The sequence below is a fragment of the Lontra canadensis genome, unplaced genomic scaffold (genome assembly GCF_010015895.1).
Source record: "Lontra canadensis isolate GAN:19392208 unplaced genomic scaffold, GSC_riverotter_1.0 scaffold24, whole genome shotgun sequence".
Lineage (NCBI taxonomy): Eukaryota > Metazoa > Chordata > Mammalia > Carnivora > Mustelidae > Lontra > Lontra canadensis.
Genome location: NW_022631018.1, coordinates 2,215,310 through 2,235,140, shown reverse-complemented (window position 1 = coordinate 2,235,140; position 19,831 = coordinate 2,215,310). Strand labels below are relative to the sequence as shown.

General features: G+C 37.3%; 1 protein-coding gene across 1 annotated transcript in view; it reads left to right on the top strand.

Moving 5' to 3' along the window:
* HMCN1 (hemicentin 1) overlaps nucleotides 1-19,831 on the top strand; it is a 471,117-nt gene that overhangs the window by 443,537 nt on the left and 7,749 nt on the right. Inside the window, exons 98-105 of the mRNA XM_032862623.1 lie at nucleotides 3,552-3,614; nucleotides 4,643-4,762; nucleotides 5,902-6,036; nucleotides 9,035-9,148; nucleotides 9,727-9,852; nucleotides 11,588-11,716; nucleotides 13,614-13,964; nucleotides 17,485-17,604. Coding sequence (XP_032718514.1) covers nucleotides 3,552-3,614; nucleotides 4,643-4,762; nucleotides 5,902-6,036; nucleotides 9,035-9,148; nucleotides 9,727-9,852; nucleotides 11,588-11,716; nucleotides 13,614-13,964; nucleotides 17,485-17,604 — 1,158 coding nt within the window. The remainder of the gene's footprint in view (nucleotides 1-3,551; nucleotides 3,615-4,642; nucleotides 4,763-5,901; nucleotides 6,037-9,034; nucleotides 9,149-9,726; nucleotides 9,853-11,587; nucleotides 11,717-13,613; nucleotides 13,965-17,484; nucleotides 17,605-19,831) is intronic.

Below are 19,831 nucleotides of genomic sequence, written 5' to 3'. Positions count from 1 at the left end.
TTAAAAGAAGACAGCTTTGCATAAGACTTTGGTTAAAAATGAGTTTACACCCTCTCGGACAAGAAGAATTAAAATTATTTTTAAAAATCATGTACACTTTTTATTCAGTCATGTAAATTCTCTAAGCCTGAACTACTTGAAGATCTGTAATGGTTTAACTGGGGAATCTGGATCCCACAATAGACAGAAACATACTATAGGACACTTATAACCCCTTACTATTCTTAGATACTATGATTTTGTGAATCACATCTGATATCTGCGCACATTTGTTTGTTGAGGTTCCTGTGAATTACAACTGGGTACTTACAATTTCTTTTTTAAGTGACCACCAGGGGGCAAGCTTGCATTCTTGGTTGCTTAACCGGCATGTTCTCTCTTCTCTGTAGTGGGTCTAGCTATGGTTACAATGCGGTTAGAATCACCTAAAGAGCTTGATGAAAGTTCATATTTCTAGGCACAAAGGCTTTGGCTTAGCTAGTCTAAGGTAGGGCCTGGAAGTCTGTATTTTTAACACAGCCCCTAAATGATCCTAATTTATCTAATCTGCACACTGGCATTTGGAAACTGCTGGTCAAGTCAGCTCACAAACATGAATCAATATAATTTTTTTTTAAATTTTACATCTTTAAAATAGAATGGATTTATTTTTAAAAATAAAATTATAAAATATATTTATATCTTACAAATTAATCAGAAAGCATCAGAAACAATAACAGAAAGATAAATTTAACTACAAATACGTTTTTTAAAACTTCTTGATGGGAGACAATGACAAAATTGAGAAGCTAAGATATACACCAAGAAAGACTATCTGCTTTGCATATTATAGATAACTATAAATAACCTTAATATATACTACACCCTTAAATTCAGTAAGAAAGGGCACCTGGCTGGCTCAGTCAGTAGAACATGTGACTCTTCATCTTGGGGTCATGAGTTCAAGCCTCACATGGGTGTAGATCTTGCTAAAAAAATAATAAAATAAAAAGCACTGCAAAAAAATCAATTAAAAAAAAGACAACACCCAATAAAAAATACATAAAGGCTGTGAACAGGAATTTCCTATGAACAGGAAGAAATAATAATGACAAAATGAATGTGAAAAACTATCTAACCTCGGGGCACCTGGGTGGCTCAGTGGGTTAAAGCCTCTGCCTTTGGCTCAGGTCATGATCTCAGGTCCTGGGATCGAGCCCCGCATTGGGCTCTCTGCTCAGTGGGGAGCCTGCTTCCCTTCCTCCCTCTCTGCCTGCCTCTCTGCCTACTTGTGATCTCTGTCTGTCAAATAAATAAAATCTTAAAAAAAAAACTATCTAACCTCATCAATAAGCAAAAGAGATATAGACTAAAATAATGAGTTACTATTTTCCAGTTATCATTGTTAGAAATATGAAAATATGATAACCACTCAACGTTGTATTTCAATATGAAAATCTTTAGGCATTACTATACTAGAAGATATAAGAAAAGGATTCATAATGGCTGAACCTATTTGTAGATCTCTGATACGATTTTTTTTTAACATTTAGTAATTCTTGTTAATGTATGAAGTAAAACAGTGTACAATCAGCCACCGATTTATAAGACAGTTGCATTCCTAGAAAATTCATTGTATATTTGAATCACACAAAAAATGTTCACTATGTGAGAGATAGGGTCTAGCCTTCAACAATTACATGAAAACCTTTCAAGGCAAGGGACAAATCTTCATCTGGCATCATTATCCCACACATTGCAGTGTGATAAAACTTCCCCAGGTTCTGCCCCCTCACCAAATTTTAACAGACCTCTCTATCATCAAAACAACCAAAGTATTTCTGTAAAACATTCCAAACATTAACCTGATAGATGATATCTCCCCCATTGAGAATCTAAAATCTAAAACTACTATCAGATAATAACTTATTATATGACACATTTTTTTCCACAATTATAGCCTCCAACACAGTGCCCTATACAACTTACTGGTGGTAGTAAGGAATGTATGAATCAGTAAATAAATAAAACTGAAGCATGAATTAAAATGACCACCTGAGTTGTATTCTTGAGTTCGGTGATTAAAACAGACTTGCATCTAACTCTTTGCTCTGGTTTATATTAGCTCCGACTTTAGGCAATTTACATAATTTCTGTCTCAAATTCCTCATGTGAGTTGTAAGCTTTGAATGAAATAAAGTGCAGGAAGCTCGCAGCCCTGTGTGACACACAGAAATCATCCAATAACCAGATAGCTAGACAGGCTGGACATTTCTATCTCATCCATCTTCTTCCCATTTTCTTGCAGGTACAGGAAAATGCATGCTCTTAGGGTCATTGTTGTTGTTGTTGTTGTTTTGTTTTCAGGGTCGTTTTTATACTCAGGGTAGAAATGGATCAGGAACCTCTGCTTTCTTGTCAAGGTTTCAGGCAGTTTGGTTACCTAAAAAGAGCAAATTGGACTTGCCTTTTTAGTCAGATTTTCACTGGAGTAGTGTTTCTTAAACTCTCCAAATACATAGTATATAAAACTGTTTTGAACAGTTTCATGTCCTCAGCAAAGCTCAAACAATATTGTTATCAGAAACTCTCCAAAGTAAAATGAATTTGAAAAATTAATGCTTGGACTCCCTCTATGAAAAGCATCTAAAGCAATAATAAAAAACAAGCACAGTTTTATGCACTTAGAATTGAAAGAAAATCAAAGGTAATTTCTAAGAGATTGAATATGAACTGAACATATGATGTGAATTAAATAAAATTTCCTTCAAAAGAAATTTCCTATATTAATGATTATCTTTTAGTTTGTGTGTTTGAGCGTGTGTGCACACACATATTGCTTTGGTAACTCAAAAGGCACTTTTTTTTAAGTTTCTACAGGTCAATAATATTTGAAAAATATTAGCTAAATTGCTTAAACCAGTCAAGGCAGAATTACTTTCTAAGGAGAGAGATTCCCTAACTAGCTTATTTATTCTTCTTAATGTGTTTGTTTCTGACATCTAACTTAAACCTGTTCTATCACAATATACCCATTAGCCCTTGCTTGGATACACAGGAAAGGAAAACACTTGGTCACACGGAGGGGACTTTGACCCAGCTGCTTCACGTTGCAAGTGGAGGAGATCCACAAAAGGAGAGGGTTTCTTCATTAGAGCTTCTGGTTTTCACTGGCGTAAATTATTTTAAGTGGCTTGAAAATAGTGCTCCTAATTCTAGAACAGAGTAAGTAATGGCTAGAGGAATAGGACTTTGCCTATGGTTATGCCTGGCGTACGCATTTATCTTGGATCCTTTTTTCATGATCACAGAACAGTTTTATTTCATTTTTTTTATTAATATAAACAAAATCTGTTTCCAATGGCTGCTTGCCAACAATGTGAACTCTGATTCATTTGGTTCTTGGTTGGGGAACAGGGAAAGTTTTCCATTCCTGCTTGTTTTCACCTATTGCATATATTGTGTGATGTGTTCCATCTTTGGCATATCTTCCCAGGAAAGAGCGTCCTGGAAAGAAACAAGGTGCTAACATTCTAACAAGCCCGTTAATTTGGCTTTTCTCTCTGTGGTAGGAGATCGCAGTAATCAGTGCCCATCGGGATTTGCCTTAGACTCAGTTGGACCCTTTTGTGCTGGTAAGAACAGAAATAATGCATTTTTATTTTTATAAAAAAAAATATTAGGAATGGAATCCATTTAACGGACATCTATTGCCATTTTGCTAGATACTTATCACAACAGGCTTAGAAGTGTCCCTCCCATTTTATAGGCGAGGAAGTTGAGATGTGAAGAAGTTGAGTGGGGTGCCTGAGCTCACTCAGCTAGCAAGTGTCAGAGCTAGATTTAAATTTAATTTGAAGTTTAATTTCAATTTGACCACAATCAAGTGTGTCAGGGATCATAAGTATAGAGGTGGAGTGGGCACAGGGACAAAACACTGGATGCCGTCTGGTCATTTCCTTGCCATGGATGTAAAACGCAATAATAATCCAACTCTAAGTCACGTAACCCTAACACTTGGAGGATAGGGCAGCACCATGCGCCAAGGACTACTGACTAAGCCGGCCTCACCCCACCCAAGTACCAGTATAGGAGAGTCACAGATAAATAAGCAGCTGAGTAAATGCCTAGAGTAGCTCAAGTTTGCACACCCAGAGCCTTCCTTTCCCTGGTAGATGATATAATGTAGTATATAGTGGTAGAAAAGTGGTCTTTAGAAACTGTACTGTCCAAGTTCAAAGTTCAGCTCTGCCACTAATGACCTGTGTGACCTTGGGCAATTTCCTTACCTTCTTTTTTCCTCAATTTTATCATGCAAATTAGCTTCTGCAAAATGGGGATGGTACTAAAAATATCTGTCTCCTAGGAATGTTATGAGAAATGAGTTAAGCACAGGAAATGGTTATTGTACCTTAGCTGTCATCTTGTTGTTTTAGAATTAAACTAAACATCTAGTCACTATCAAAGATAATTTGGGGACCCAAAGTTAATTTTTATTTAGCGTTTCTATTTTGTGGTGCTTAGAGCATTTTCTGCTACATTTGATTCAATGCATTGTCCTCTGTGAGCAATTGTTTTATGAACAGCTATTATCATGGCCTTTAATAACTCCTAGAAAGCCGGGGGGTTACACACTCATGGGTCCCTTTGTTTCTTGTTTCAGATGAAGATGAATGTGCAGTGGGGAGTCCCTGCTCCCAGATCTGCCACAATACGGTGGGAACTTATTACTGCTCCTGCTTGAAAGGCCTCACCATAGCCGCGGATGGAAGGACTTGTCAAGGTAGTCCCAGTCAGGCAATGGTCACAGAAAGCTCTGGCCTAGGAAAAGGGTGGTAGAACAGTGCTGTTCTCGCGTACTCTTTCTGCCCCCACGTTGGCAATAAACAGATCTTCAGACAGACTGAGATCTGCTGCCACAACTCCCTTCATAAGGGGCGCTGCCCAGGCCGCGAGACCTGCGGCCACTCATTTCCCCGCCACCACTCCCGGAGGAGAGACAGGCAGGACCAGTATCGTGTTCATTTTACAGTGACAAAACTAAGAAATAAAGAAGTTATAAAGAATTTAAGTAAATTGCACAGTCCTGGTAACACTTTGGGAAAATTAAAAAAAATGCTTTGTTTTTGAGTAAAGTGGACACATAATGTTACATTATTTTAAGGGGTACAACTGAGTGATTTGACAAGTGTATACGCTGTACTGTGTCCACCACACGCATGGCTACCGTCTGTCCCAGTACGCCAAGTACACCGTTCAGTATCACTGATGGTGTTCTTCATGCCGTGTCTTTTACTCCCATGACTTATTCATTGCACAACTGAGAGCCCACACCTCCCCCTCCTCTTCATGCATTTTGCCCATTTCCTCATCTCAAAAAACACTATCAGACTCCACATAGACTTCCAAATTAGAATTGTGTGAGAATCTGGTTTATAAGTAAATTTTAAAATGATGAAAAGAGAAAAGGATTTCTCCCTCTGTGTCTGAGCAGACACCCTTCTAAATGCAAAACAAACAGAGAATAAGAGGGGAGAGTGGCAAGGAATAACATTTGTGGAATGTCTGGCATGGACCTAGCACTTTGTGTACATTATTTCCTTTTGATTTCCAAAGTAATGCTGAGAGACAGGTCTTATCCTCACTTTACAGATGAGAAAACTGAGTGTCAGATGGGAGAAGTAACTTTTTTAAAGCCACATAATTTGTCAGTGGTTTAATGGTTGCGTTAGTCTGCAAAGATACTGCACTAGGCTCCTACGTGCTTGTCATCAACATAACCCACCTGACATGACTCCACCAAATTATTCAGCATTCTTGCTCTCATATATTTTCGAGTATCATTTTATTGTTTCTCTTATCCCTGGTTCTCGGGCTGATGTTCTTCACCTCGCCTTAGGTGAGTGACTCATTTTGTTGCAGATGTCGACGAGTGTGCTTTAGGTGGACACACCTGCCATGCTGGTCAGGACTGTGACAATACCATCGGATCCTATCGCTGCGTGGTCCGTTGTGGAATTGGCTTTCGAACAACATCTGATGGGCTGAGTTGCCAAGGTATAAAAATGGAGTTCCTCCCTTTATCTTCATTATGCTAAGAATGAAAACCTTCTGCCTTTTGAATCATTTAATGTAAACTCCATTTTATAGATTGAGCTTCTTGATAAGGTTTTCAGATGTAATAGTCCAAGGCTATTTTAAATATTTATAGCACAGTGGTTTTGAAAAGTATTTGCCTGTTATATTCGAGAGAAGACATTATACAGCACAATCTTAATAGTTTGTTTCATTAAACTTCATTATGTAAGACTACCAGATATTTATTGCAGGTTTCTAAAAATATTTTATTTATTCACTTGAGAGAAAGAGAGCACGAGTGCCAGGGAAAGGGAGAAGCAGACTCCCTGCTGAGCTGGGAGCCCAATGTGGGGCTCAATCCCAGGACCCAGAGATCAGGACCTGAGCCACCCAGGTGCCCTATTGCAGGATTTTTGATAGACTCTTTTTTAGAGAAGTTTCCCATTTACAGCAAAATGGAGCAGAAGGTAAAGAAATTTCTCGTATACTCTCTGCCCTAACTGATGCATAGCATCTCCTACTATCAACATGCTGCCCCAGAGTGGCAAATTCTTTCTTACTAAGGATGAACCCACCTTGACACATCATTATCTCCCAAAGGTCATCATTTACCTTAGGATGCACTCTTGGTGTTGTACATTCTATGATTTTGGACAAATAATAACATGTATCCTATATTAGAGTATCATAAGAATAGTTTCCCCTAAAAATCCTCTGTGCCTTGCCTTTTCATCCCTCACTTCCCCCAACCTCTGACAACCATCGTTTTACTTTTCGTTGTTTCCATCGTTTTACTTTTCGTTGTTTCCATCGTTTTACTTTTTCCAGAATGTCCTATAACTTGTAGCCTTTTCAGATTGTCTTTTTTCACTCAATAATATGCATGTAAGTTTCCTCCATGTCTTTTCATGGGTTGATCACTCTTTTCTTTTCAGGGTTAAATATTATTCCATTGTATTAATGTACTGTAGTTTATTAATCCATTCAGCTACTGAAGGATATCCTGGTGCTTCCAGATTTTAACAATTACGAATAAAGCTTCTGTCAGGGTTTTTCCTAGAGGCAGAAATGGTGGATACAAAACTGAATGCCTATCAGTATAGAAAGAGGGAATGAATTATCCACATCATCAACCATCGTGCAGCCATTATAAAGAATGGAATGCAGTCAACCGTATCCTTGCTGAGTTGTTCAGTGAGAACAAGATATAGAAAAGTGTACATAACTTGTGTGGAAAAGATTATGTGACCAGAAAACAATCAATAACCAAAGATGAAGGGAATGGATTTATATATTTACATAGAGATATATAGATAGAGATATGTTAATATTTATACTAGATTGTCAGTGCAGACTGGCTTTGGTGGGCAAGAAGGTGAAAAGCGATAAAGGAAGCCAAGAAAAAAGAAAGAAGAAAAAGCTACATTAAGAAAATATTTTTAAAGTATATAATCACATGTATGCAGTTGTAGTAACATGTAGATTTTGAAAGATTAAAAGAGCTCATACAGCTGAAGCTAATATTACAGTTTGTTAACTAACTGGAATTTAAATAAAAACTTGAAACATTTTTTTCAAAATAAAAAAATTAAAGAGCTCAAATAGAATACAAGTACAAAATAAGACACAGGCAATCTTCTGAGTTTGGGAATGTAAGAGGGGGCTGTGGAGAGCGTAAGTATGGTAATTGTTGCTTTGGAGGGTTTGAAAAGAATGAATAGAGCAGTAGAGAAGGAGAAGGAACTTGGGTACAGACCTGAGAGAGGGATTATGCTAGGGTAGGAAAGATTGGATCATGTCTGTAGGACTATGGGAAAGATGACCATAAGGACGAAGGACTTTAAAAATGCAAACACGGGGACGCCTGGGTGGCTCAGTTGGTTGAGCAGCTGCCTTCAGCTCAGGTCATGATCCCGGCGTCCTGGGATCGAGTCTCACATCAGGCTCCTTGCTTGGCAGGGAGCCTGCTTCTCCCTCTGCCTCTGCCTGCCATTCTGTCTGCCTGTGCTCGCTCTCTCTCCCTCTCTCTCTCTGACAAATAAATAAATTAAAAAAAAAATGCAAACACGGAGAGAATTATCAATGGACCACAGTCCTCATCTTGGTGAGGAAGGAGGAGACGGGCTTCAGAACTCAAACACTCAAATAGAGTGACTTTTCTCACATGGGAGAAAAGTTCTCTCTTCCTATGGGACTAGAAGGAAGGAGAGTTTTGGAAAAGGTACATAAAACAGGCAAATGCAAAAGGTTTTTTAAAAGTGGGGGGAAAACATCCAAACACTTTAACCACCACACCAGGTGAACTGATACAGCTCATCTTCCTGACACCAACTGACAATGCCGGATGTGTAAAAAAGACAAAAACAAAACAAAACAAAAAACCCCAAAAAACAGCAACAACAGGCAAATCCTCACGAATTTGGGAAATTCATGCCTGCATTTTTTTTTTTTTATTATACTATGCCCCACATGGTGTTGGGAAGATTAATTCGGCAATAACTGTGGACAAGGAAAAAATGCTAAAGTTGCTGATGTCAGGCACAAAGTGGTCAAGATCTACATCAGGCCAACAGCAGCAAAAATAGGGAAGAAAGGCCAATTGCAGAGGATACTGCCCAAGACCTTGGCTTCCCCCGCCCCCATCTTCAGTGTTCTAGTCTGTCAGCAACATTCCAGGGTTGAAACTTCCTAGAACCAGACATGGGACCCATCTGGTAGGATAGTTAAAGTAGAGGACTCTTTCATCCACAAAGTTCCAAGTCACGAGGAAATGTCTACCTTTGAAGAGAGATACGGTCTCCAGCAGTTAATCCAATCAATTATCTGACAGATCACATGAGAACAATTGTATTGGATTCATTTTAGGAAAGATCTTAAACATGATAATGATAAAAGATCATCATTTTGTTAGACATCTGAAATAAATTAACCCAAGTTTCCTAACAAAATATAATAGAAGTTTCATTTTATTTAACAGATATTAATGAATGTCAAGAATCCAGCCCCTGTCACCACCACTGTTTCAATGCCATAGGAAGTTTTCATTGTGGGTGTGAACCTGGGTATCAGCTCAAAGGCAGAAAATGCATAGGTAAGAAAAGGGCTTTAAATTCAAAGCAATGACATCTTTATAATTTCTAGGTATTTGATCTAATCCACATGCTGTGTCCTGGGCTGGATTCATACATAGGATACCTCTGTCCATCATGTATGTAATCCATGCAAAACCAAAATTGAAGCAAATGCTATCCTTTACAGGTTTCATTTTCCAATTACATAGCAATTTTTTAGCATTTCCCTATTTTATTTACTATATTTTTCACTGAAGCATATGATATATATGATATATATATGTATATACATGTATACACACACACACACACACTTTCACATACATATTTACATATATTTTTTATTTATTTATTTTTCTAAGAAGTGGTGGTTGGTATGGTTACCAGGTATGTGGACTAATTTTTTTTTTAAATTTTTATCCTTCTGTTTTAAAAATAGTCTGTTACTATTACTGAGTTTGATGGATTTAAACATTTTACCCTCACACAGTGATTATATAATTAACATCCTATCCTTAAAATCCCAAGGCATGATTTCTTTTGGAAAAGCAGAAGAAATCATTTTCTCAATCTTCATTACCTTTGTTCTTTTATCAAGATGTGAATGAATGTAGGCAGAACGTGTGCAGACCAGATCAGCACTGCAAGAACACCCGTGGGGGCTATAAGTGCATTGATCTTTGTCCCAACGGAATGACCAAGGCTGAAAACGGAACCTGCATTGGTGAGTGTATGGCTATTTCAGTGATTGAGATCCACTTGCCATTGACACACCAAGGAAGGGATCCATTTTTTTTTTATTAAATTTTATTTTTTTATTAACATATAATGTATTATTAGCCCCAGGGGTACAGTTCTGTGAATTGCCAGGCTTACACACTTCACAGCACTCACCATAGCACATACCTCCCTCAATGTCCATAACCCAGCCACCCTTTCCCTCTCCCTCACCCCCCAGCAACCCTCAGTTTGTTTTGTGAGATTAAGAGTCTCTATGGTTTGACTCCCTCCCAATCCCATCTTGTTTCATTTATTCCTTTCCTACGCCCCAAACCCCCCATGTTGCCTCTCAACTTGAAGGTATCCATTTTTAAAACTAATGATTAAAGTACATTTAATCTCACAAGGAGATTTTTCTTTTCTCACAGGTTTTTTTACTCCCACCTTCTAGTGTGTTTGAGCTGTGGGGTCCCAGACTCTATACCAAGAAGTGGAAGCTCACCATGGAAGTTTATTACCATTTTGAGCTCCCATCAATTACACATTCACTTTACACAGTTTAACATCCACATAAATTATCACACATTATGTCTCTGAAATTCAGTGTCTATATGTTAATTTCACAGGAGGTTAAGAAAAGCTTATACATATTTATTTAAAGTTCAAGGTATTTTATTTTAGAACTAAATATTCTATCAATGTCAAATCAATGACCAAACAAATAAATTATATTCTCCCCGTGTTTATTCTTTCTGTGCCAGTCTGTCTTAATTAGCAGAACTATAAAACAAAAATGAAACAGATAGCATTCCTCCTTTCATGTCCCTACAATCTGCTGGAACAGATTGGCTAATTCTACTTTCCTCACCAAAAGAAAATAAAAAATCCTATAGTACAAGGGAGAATGAAATATCATAAAAGAGAAACAAAATTGTGCGAGAGCACTTGAAAGAGTGATCATATCTAATAGATGTCATGGCAGTGATCACATTAAATATTGCCTTGAATGGAATGGTAATAATAGGTGGACATGGTAGAAAAAGAAAAGAGAGTCCCCTAGAAGGGGAAAGGGGCTAGGCTTGGAGAAAACAGATTAAAATTCATCCTTCCTGGGTACCTGGGTGGCTCAGTGGGTTAAGCATCTGCCTTTGGCTCAGGTCATGATCCCAGGGTCCTGGGAATTAGCCCTGCATCCAGCTCCCCGCTCAGCAGGAAGTCTGCATCTCCCGCCCTCTATATCCCCACCCCTGCTTGTTCTTTCTCTTTCTCTCTCTCTTTTTCTCTCTGTACTCTCTTTCTCAAATGAAGAAATAAGACCTTAAAAACAAACACACACTGAGGACATGTGGGGTTTGAAGTACTGGTAAAAGATGAACGTGGAGAGAACCAGCCAAGCAGCTAGAAATGTGGGGCTGTAGATAAGACACAATGCAGTACTATTGCTGTAAGTCTACATCAACAAGCTTACTAGAATCACTAGTATAACTAAGACAGCCAGAGGTGGAGGGAGTAGAGAAAAGAGAGCTACAAAGTTGAGAACCAAGCCCTTTCCATAGTAGGCCACAAGAGAGGGAAAAGGAGCTATTTAATAATTGGCAGAGCTAGAACTTGAACCCAGGTCTCAGTCACATGGTGAGAAATGCAACCGTTGACAATTCTAAAGACTGTCATTTTAAATATAATGACTTTAGTTTTGAAAGAGGAAGTGTTATTACTTTTTATTGCCTCTGTGTCTGTAGATATTGATGAATGTAAAGATGGGACCCATCAGTGCAGATATAACCAGATATGTGAGAATACAAGAGGCAGCTATCACTGTGTATGTCCCAGAGGTTTCCGGTCTCAAGGAGTTGGAAGACCCTGTATGGGTAAGTTACCAGCAACTCTTACTGAGTAATAAACTCCTAACGTTAGTTAGCCTTATCAACTTGATTAGACCACTCTCCCATCTCAAATGTTTTCTTGGAACAATTAGAAAATGTGTAAGTTGGTTTAAGTAATTTATAACGTAATTTAAATTATTTCTTAAAGATTTCATATGGAGTTCCATTTGCACTGGCATTTAACGTGATAATAACCACCATTTACATAGTGCTTACTATACACTACACATATCAGAGTGAGATGGTAATATATTACCATGATGAGTTAATTATGAAGGTTCTCTCATCGATGATCTCTCTATGTGCATGGCATAGATGTTTCCACAGATACATTCTAGTTGAATGTGAAGCATAATTGAATGTAATACAAAGGCTTAGGCATGAGGGATTAAAATGTGAATGCACAATTTAAATAAATTGATAATTATTACTTTATCATACATTTAGTGTTTACTATGTGCCTTTTCCTGTGCTAAGAATCTCTCTCAGTTCTCCCAATCGCTAGTTTATTTCTATCTCAGTTATAACTAGATGTAACTCTTAGAAGAGATCTGTAAGAAGGTAACCATATACTTCTTTTTAATTAATGCACTGAATAATCAAAACCTGAAAACCAACCTATGAAATTATATTCCCCTAGAATATTTAAGGACGGCACACACACACAAAAAAATGGTGTGGGCTTTACATACTGGCTTCCAGTTTGCATACTGTGCTTTTAAAATTGGTTTCCTTGGTTGTCTTAACAACAATTTATAACAAATTCTCTCATAAAGACTTAGTTCTGTCTTTATGTAGCCCCTAGCTTAGTACTTTGCACAGAGCAAATGTTGAAAATAATACAATTACTAGAAACACTTTTAAAATAAACACTCTCTAATAGCAGAAGGGCATAGCATAGCATTTTAGTGTTTTGTTTAGGTATTGTAATTTATATATAACTTAACATCTTGATTAGTCATAGCGGTGAGCTAGCAGAATGAAATATGTTTATTTGTTCACTAATTTGACTTGAAGTTGAATGTCAGACCTTGGACTGGGAAATACATCAATGAAGAAGGTAGAGCCATTGCCTTAAAGAAATTGAAAATGTTAATTTTAACCTTTGCCTACTAAAATAATTTTTAATACAAAATTTACTACTATTCTGCTTATTCATTTGCCGTCTTTCATGTCACTGTGGTAATGAATTAAAGAATTTGGTTTTGTTCTCTGGTTTTCATTTGCTTTTCCAATTTACAGGAAAAGTTGGGAGTGTATACTACATGTTGACCTAGGTATTGGAAGAAAAATAATTTTTTAAAAAATGTTATGGACTTTTGAGTTTATAGCTTAGTAAATAATTCTTAGTTTCCTTCTGTTTAAATTTTTGTAAAAAATGTGCTTAGCTTGATTATTACATAATAATTATTGATTCAAAAGAAATAAAAGAAAAATGTTAGTAGTTATACCAATATTATCACATCTGAAGCTTGTAATTGTATGAAAGATTGGCAGTACTAGTGAGAATGTTGTAATAAAACGCAAACTAGAAATGTGATTGAGCCCTTCCCTCCACCAACAGAATTAAGATCTGCATTAGCTTTGCACTCTAGTTTTTCTGGATTCCAGACCACATTTTCCCATATGACCCTTTATGTTTCTACTGTCCATGAGAAGCAATCTTTAGGAGAAGTCCTAGAACCTTTCTATACGTTCATGAATGAATGATTAAAGCTTTCTCTAAAGTTCACAACAATGGAGAAATTACTGTATTCATAGCTTTGGAGGGTAACATAATGTCTTCAGTTTGTTCCAGAGACTGATTCTTGATTCCTGTGTTTTGTGTGTGTATGTATGTGTTTTTTTTTTCTCTTTTTTATGTATCATGGCACACGAGCAGACATTAATGAATGTGAACAAGTGCCTAAGCCTTGTGCGTATCAGTGCGCCAACAGCCCCGGCAGCTTCAAGTGTATCTGTCCCCCAGGACAACATTTATTAGGGGACGGGAAATCTTGCGCTGGATTGGAGAGGCTGCCTAATTATGGCACTCAGTACAGTAGCTATAACCTTGCCCGGTTCTCCTCTGTGAGAAACAACTATCAACCTCAACAGCATTACAGACAATACTCCCATCTCTACAGCTCCTACTCAGAGTATAGAAACAGCAGAACATCTCTCTCCAGGACTAGAAGGACTATTAGGAAAACTTGCCCTGAAGGCTCTGAGGCGAGCCGTGACACATGTGTAGGTAAATGTCAGCCATATTACATTTCCTTCCGGTGGGCTCGCTTATGGGCCAGAGTCTAAGCATAGACACCGCACCCGTGGTTGTCTGGGTGCTGTGAACTACATCTGATCTCAGCTCTGGGTTGACTCAAAGTTCCAAGACATTTACTCTGGCACCTAAAACTATGACAAAATTTATTCAAGTAAATGATGTATTTACATGTGTACATTCTGATAATACATTGTTTTGTATTGACAGTTCCTCTCTTTTGATCACTCCTGAAAGTGTTATTAAATCTAATGCTACGTGGAAATAAATTTCAGTGGCATTCAGAATACATTTTTTTAAAAAAAGAAATTATGAGTATTGCCACATAATATACTAGCATCAGATTATGGCTGTACCTGCTTGATGCCAAAGCAATGGGTTAAAAGTGAAACTTTCAGTGACTCCATCAACTGCTTGTTCTATGGGACAACCAAAACGGTGTTGACTGTTGACCCACACTAGCTGTGGAATTTCTCAGTTTGATTATTTTGTATATATGGAAATCACTGAAAAGATAATGTGAGCCAGGACAAAATTAAGTTGCTTTCGTTTCTCTAAAATATGTGCTTTCGATATCTTTATCTAAACTCATTTACAATTTAATTTGTTTGCAAAAGCGAAGTGTAATTTCCAACTCAATAATTGAGACTTTGTTTTCAGTTAAGTTGCAAACATTACCATCTGTCATTCATTTAATTCAATTTTCTGTGAGCGTCCACAGTTTGCATGCCATTGAGCTACATGCCAAGAGAAATTAGCAAACATGAATTAGCCCCACGTTTGGTTAGATGACAGAAGAAAGCAAGGAAGAGAGGGAGGAAGGCAGGAAGAAAGAAATTTTGTTTAAATTTTAGGACCTCTACTCCAACTTGATTTTCTTGCATTTTTCTTAAGTATTCTGAACTTCCCTTATTCTTGCCGAAATATACTTTGTTACACATTTCTTATAAACATTTAAAAAATGTCTTTTTCTGACTTCAATTATCATTTTTTTTTTTTTTACCCTTCACCCCAAGCCTTGTTCCACATCATTATCGTCTCAGGCGTGCTTCCTTAATTACTCTTCCCTGGACCCAGACTCCCAAAACCTTTATCAGCTGGACTCACTGGATTCTTTAACTTTAAACTTTTCTCCTTAAGTCTATATTTTCCCAGAGCTTTTCTCTCTACCTGCCTTGATGTACCTGAAGGTTAATATGATGCACATGAAACCTTCTGCCTATGATCAGTCTTAGAACTGTCGGCAAAGCTAGTTCCTTTTACCCTTTGAATTTCAAAGATTCATGCCTTCATCACCAGTTCTCTACCTTTAGTCCATATGGTCAAACACTGCTGAATTCCTAACACTATGGACTCCACAATCCTTACAAGGAAGTCAAACACCACTCTCAACCTGCTCCAAACCATTCTGAGCATTGGTAATTTTTCATGCCCAGGATTTTGACCTCTTTGTTAGTTAAAACTCTTCACCATTTTTTAATTGATAGAATTAAAATTTGACATGTCTTTCAAAGTTTCTTCCAAATAGTCATTCCCACTAAGGGGTTTCATCTCCAATTATTGTCCCACTCTCTGACTTCATCTTAGACAAGTCTTCTCTTCTACCTGTCCCAAACCCTTGTTTATGTGGTGACACATGAGTTAAACCATACCCCCAACATGGTACATCATCATGCTGATTTCTTTTAAGAAGGCATTCCTGATTAATAACCCCATTCTCTATTTATTCATCACTATCTAAGCTCTGAAGTTTCACAGTAGAGTCTTATAAATGTATTCTGTGTCTGTGTATTTGTATTACACTAATATCATGTTCATAAGAATTATCCTCCCCAAACCATTGGCTTGAAGCACCTACTATTTCAGAGAACCAATCTTGGAGAATCTGAAGTAAACTTCCATATCTAGTCGATTACTGGATGTTTGAACCTTATTTGGGGGCAGTTAATAGACTTTTAGAAATATTTCTTAAAATATGTTGAGTATTTTGTAGTATTCATACTAATAAAGAAATTTGCACTAAGATTGCAGACAGCTTTGGAATTATGCTACGAGCAACTTGCAATAAACACCAAATGCCTTTAATTAACCATCTGGGATAGACAACTCACAAAAGATTCAAATCAACACTCTGCAGTCTTATTAGACTTGGGCAAAATTGGGCTTTTTAAGGAAATTATGCCAAAGCTTAACAGGAGAAATGAACACTGTGTTGCCTCTGAATACCAAAATTGCACTTGGGGCCACATTGAAATTCCTGCTCTGGGAAGAGTGAGCTGACTTAATTGGAGTTCCACAGCACTGACACTGCTGGGATGATTTTGTGTGGAAGCAGATAGCAAAAGGAAAAAGTAAAAATAACACACAAGTTGAATAAATGCTTTGGTTCACAGTGGGGTGAAAACAGTAAGAGATATTTGGTGAGTGTTCATCATGAACAGATTTTGAATCTTCACAGTTACATTCTGAGCATATGCAAAACATGTACAATGAAACATCCCTTTGCTCTGAGTCACAAGTTTTCTCCTTGTCTTCTCTTTACCTCCACCCTACAACCCCCCTGCTCCCACTTCATGTCATGTTCTCTTTTCATTCTCCCACTGGTTGGTGGGACTCTGAACCAATTCTAACATTAGTCTGAGCAAAGCACAACTGGGGTAAGAAATCTGAGGTGCTCCAAATCATATCCCTTGTCCTGAAAGCAAATAGCAATGTTTAATTATCACCCATTCTCCTCTCCTATTTATTGCTACTTTCTTGGCTTTGTTTAATACTAGCAAATAGATAGCTCTTAATGTTAAAGTGCTTTCCCATATATTATGCTCTATGGACCTTCCAACAAATCTGTGCAGTGGAGAGATCATATCAGTGAGTCCTTTGATAAAGAATTGTCTGGGACCTTGAGAAATAAAGTGAGCTGCCCAAGGTGTCCCATCAACCGTAGATACGTTGCTGCCGTTAGTACTTTACAATTGTATAAAGTTTGATGAATATCCTCATCACAAAATTAAAAACACCTCCACTTGATATCTCTGTATGGGAAAGCAATGCATGGATGTTGGGAGCAGGTGTAGGCAAAGAGAGAGGTGGGTAAAGTTTAAATAAAATAAAAAGACTCCTTGTTCCAATTAACCTCAATAGAAACTGCCTTTTTGGTAAATTCTACTATTCTGTTAAGAGTTCAGTACTTTGGTGGTTTAGGATCTTGTATAAATCTGTTCCATCTGCCATGCCAGGCTTGCTTAACTCCTATAGAAATTGGCCAGTTTGGGGCTTCAGCTCATATACACTTATACACAGAAGAGATGTTCATATTTTGTGAAATAGTACAGTTGACGTTGGGTTCATTAAAAACAGATCATGTTTAAATACACAAGTGTAAAATCACCAAGAAGTTTTTCTATCGTATATCAACCACTTGTGTGTAATTGGTTCTGTCAGTAGTTTCTGCCCTTTTTTGCATGGTTATACACTCTGCTTTCTTTCTACACAGATATTGATGAATGTGAAAATAGAGACATTTGCCAGCATGAGTGTAAAAATACCTTTGGGAGCTATCAGTGTATCTGTCCACCTGGCTATCAACTCATGCTCAATGGAAAGACTTGTCAAGGTGAGAAAATCTTGGAATGTGTATTATGGCTACTTGACTTAAAACCAATGTAGGAGAATGTGAGAAATTAAGTATCTTCTTCTTCTTTTTTTTAAATAATTATTCTCCTGGTTGCTTTCTCTTCCTTCTCATTCCCATTGGTCATATTTATCATTGCTTTTGTAAGTAGGAGAACTGGAGAGAAAGCCATTAGGCAGAGGAAAAAAGTTGAGAATCATTTTCGGTGTAGTCTTACAGAAGGAGCAAGAATGTCTAAATCAGTTCATGTTCTATATTTTTAAAACTAAGTGGGAATAGACCTCTTCAAATATCTTTTCAAAATTAAGCCAAGATGGAAGATGAAACAGGAGCAGAGCTCAGTAAATTTACTTCAGTAGTAGGCATTATTTTATTTTTTGTTTTGGCCAACCATGGGTAATTGATTAAATGATCTATTCTTTGAGTCTGCAAATATTGTAAAACAGTCATAAGCTAGCTTTGAAGAATGCAAATAATATAGTCTCTTCCCTTTGATATCTTAGTACAATGGAAACAGATATGTAAATAAAAGCATAATATACAGGGTTGTAGGTACTATAAACAGAGTTTGGGACGATGTGTAGTGACGGTAGAAAGAAAAAAACTATCAATCTCAATATTACCTTCTTTACAAAAAAATGTGAAAGGGACATTCTGCTTTGATCAAAAAGAAATAAGAACTTATATAAATCTTGAAAATTTTATAAGAAGTCCCCTCAATTTTGTGGTCAAATCAAAAGTATTATATAGGTATTAACAAGACTCTGAATTCTAGTAATTTCTGTCACATACAACCTTTATCCTTTCCTAAAGTATATCAGATAGTATCTCCAAAAGAGTGCTCTATCAGTAATAACCAGATTAAATTTGCCTTCTCTGGGAGATTCACAGAAGACCTGCTAGGATGAAGGTCATGGAAAGGGTGCTCCAGGAAGCAAGACCCGGATGGGCTATGGGACCACCTGAGTACCATGACCTGTCCCACACCCATTTACTCGTTCCCTCCCTGAGAGTCTCCACTGGACCACATGGACTGGAGAAGTAAAGTGAACACCATAATAACGTTCACTCCCAATCATCTGTCACAAATGCTTGTTAAGAACTTACCCTATGCAGAACTTTCTACTGAGATTTGAAGTATGAGAGTAACACATTGACGTTGTAGCCATGTTTTTCCAAAGCAATTATTAACTCATTTTAAGCAGCAGCACAGATATGTCAAGAGCAATAATTTGTACCCATTCTACAGATAATAAGATGAATGTGCTAGAACAATCAAGAACAAGGGTCGGACTTGATCACAGATCTCATAATGTCTAGAGTGGTCCTTTGTCTCTCCTGTCATGCTATGAACACCAGGGTCATTGTACTGTGGCAGCAGGGTGAGGTGAGAGCATTTACGCTGTCCGTACTTTATAACTTTCCCCAGGACGTCACCCCAAGAATCTTCTGAAGAAGTGGCAGTACCCAACATCAACATTACACTTCCTGTGAGTGCACCAGGCACCAAGGAAGGAAGCGTTTGGAACAACCAACCAAAGTACAAAAGCCTTTAGCCAGATTTTTAAGTGCTATATTATGTTATCTCTTCATTAGAGGATTTTTCTTTTTTTCTAAATTATGCCATTTTGTTCCTTGATTGCCCTGGCCGTTTATTCAGTTCAAACATTTTTCAGTTTTCAGTTGGGCTTTGGAGAGTGGAAAATAATGTGAACAAATCAGAAACAGGTGTCACTTGAAATGTTTGTGATTTAAATGGGTTACATATTTTTGTGGTTTTTAAAAAAGACGAGAGAAAACAATTACATCTTCTAAAGCAGTCTTTAATCTGAAGAATAACTTGGAGTCTTTTTATAGCTTTAGGAAGTGTTTCAGGCATTCATGAGAGGAAAAAAAGTTGATTTCCATTTATATGTGCATTTTTGAAGCTTTATACATTAGTGATACAAATGTCAGTGACAAAAAGGAAATTAAAGTGAATTTGACATTGAACAAGGACAGAGACTCTAATCAAAAGTGGAAGTCGGCAGACTACAAGATGAGAAACAAAAACATGACTGATCATGATTTGCCCAAGAAGCAGAGAAGAGAAACTAAAAGATCTTTCTGCTAATTTTAAGCCCCACTAATCTAATCCTGAACATTTAGAAATACCTTATTGGCATTGCACTTGAAATGAGTGTTCTAATCTATCCAAGGTTTTAAAAAG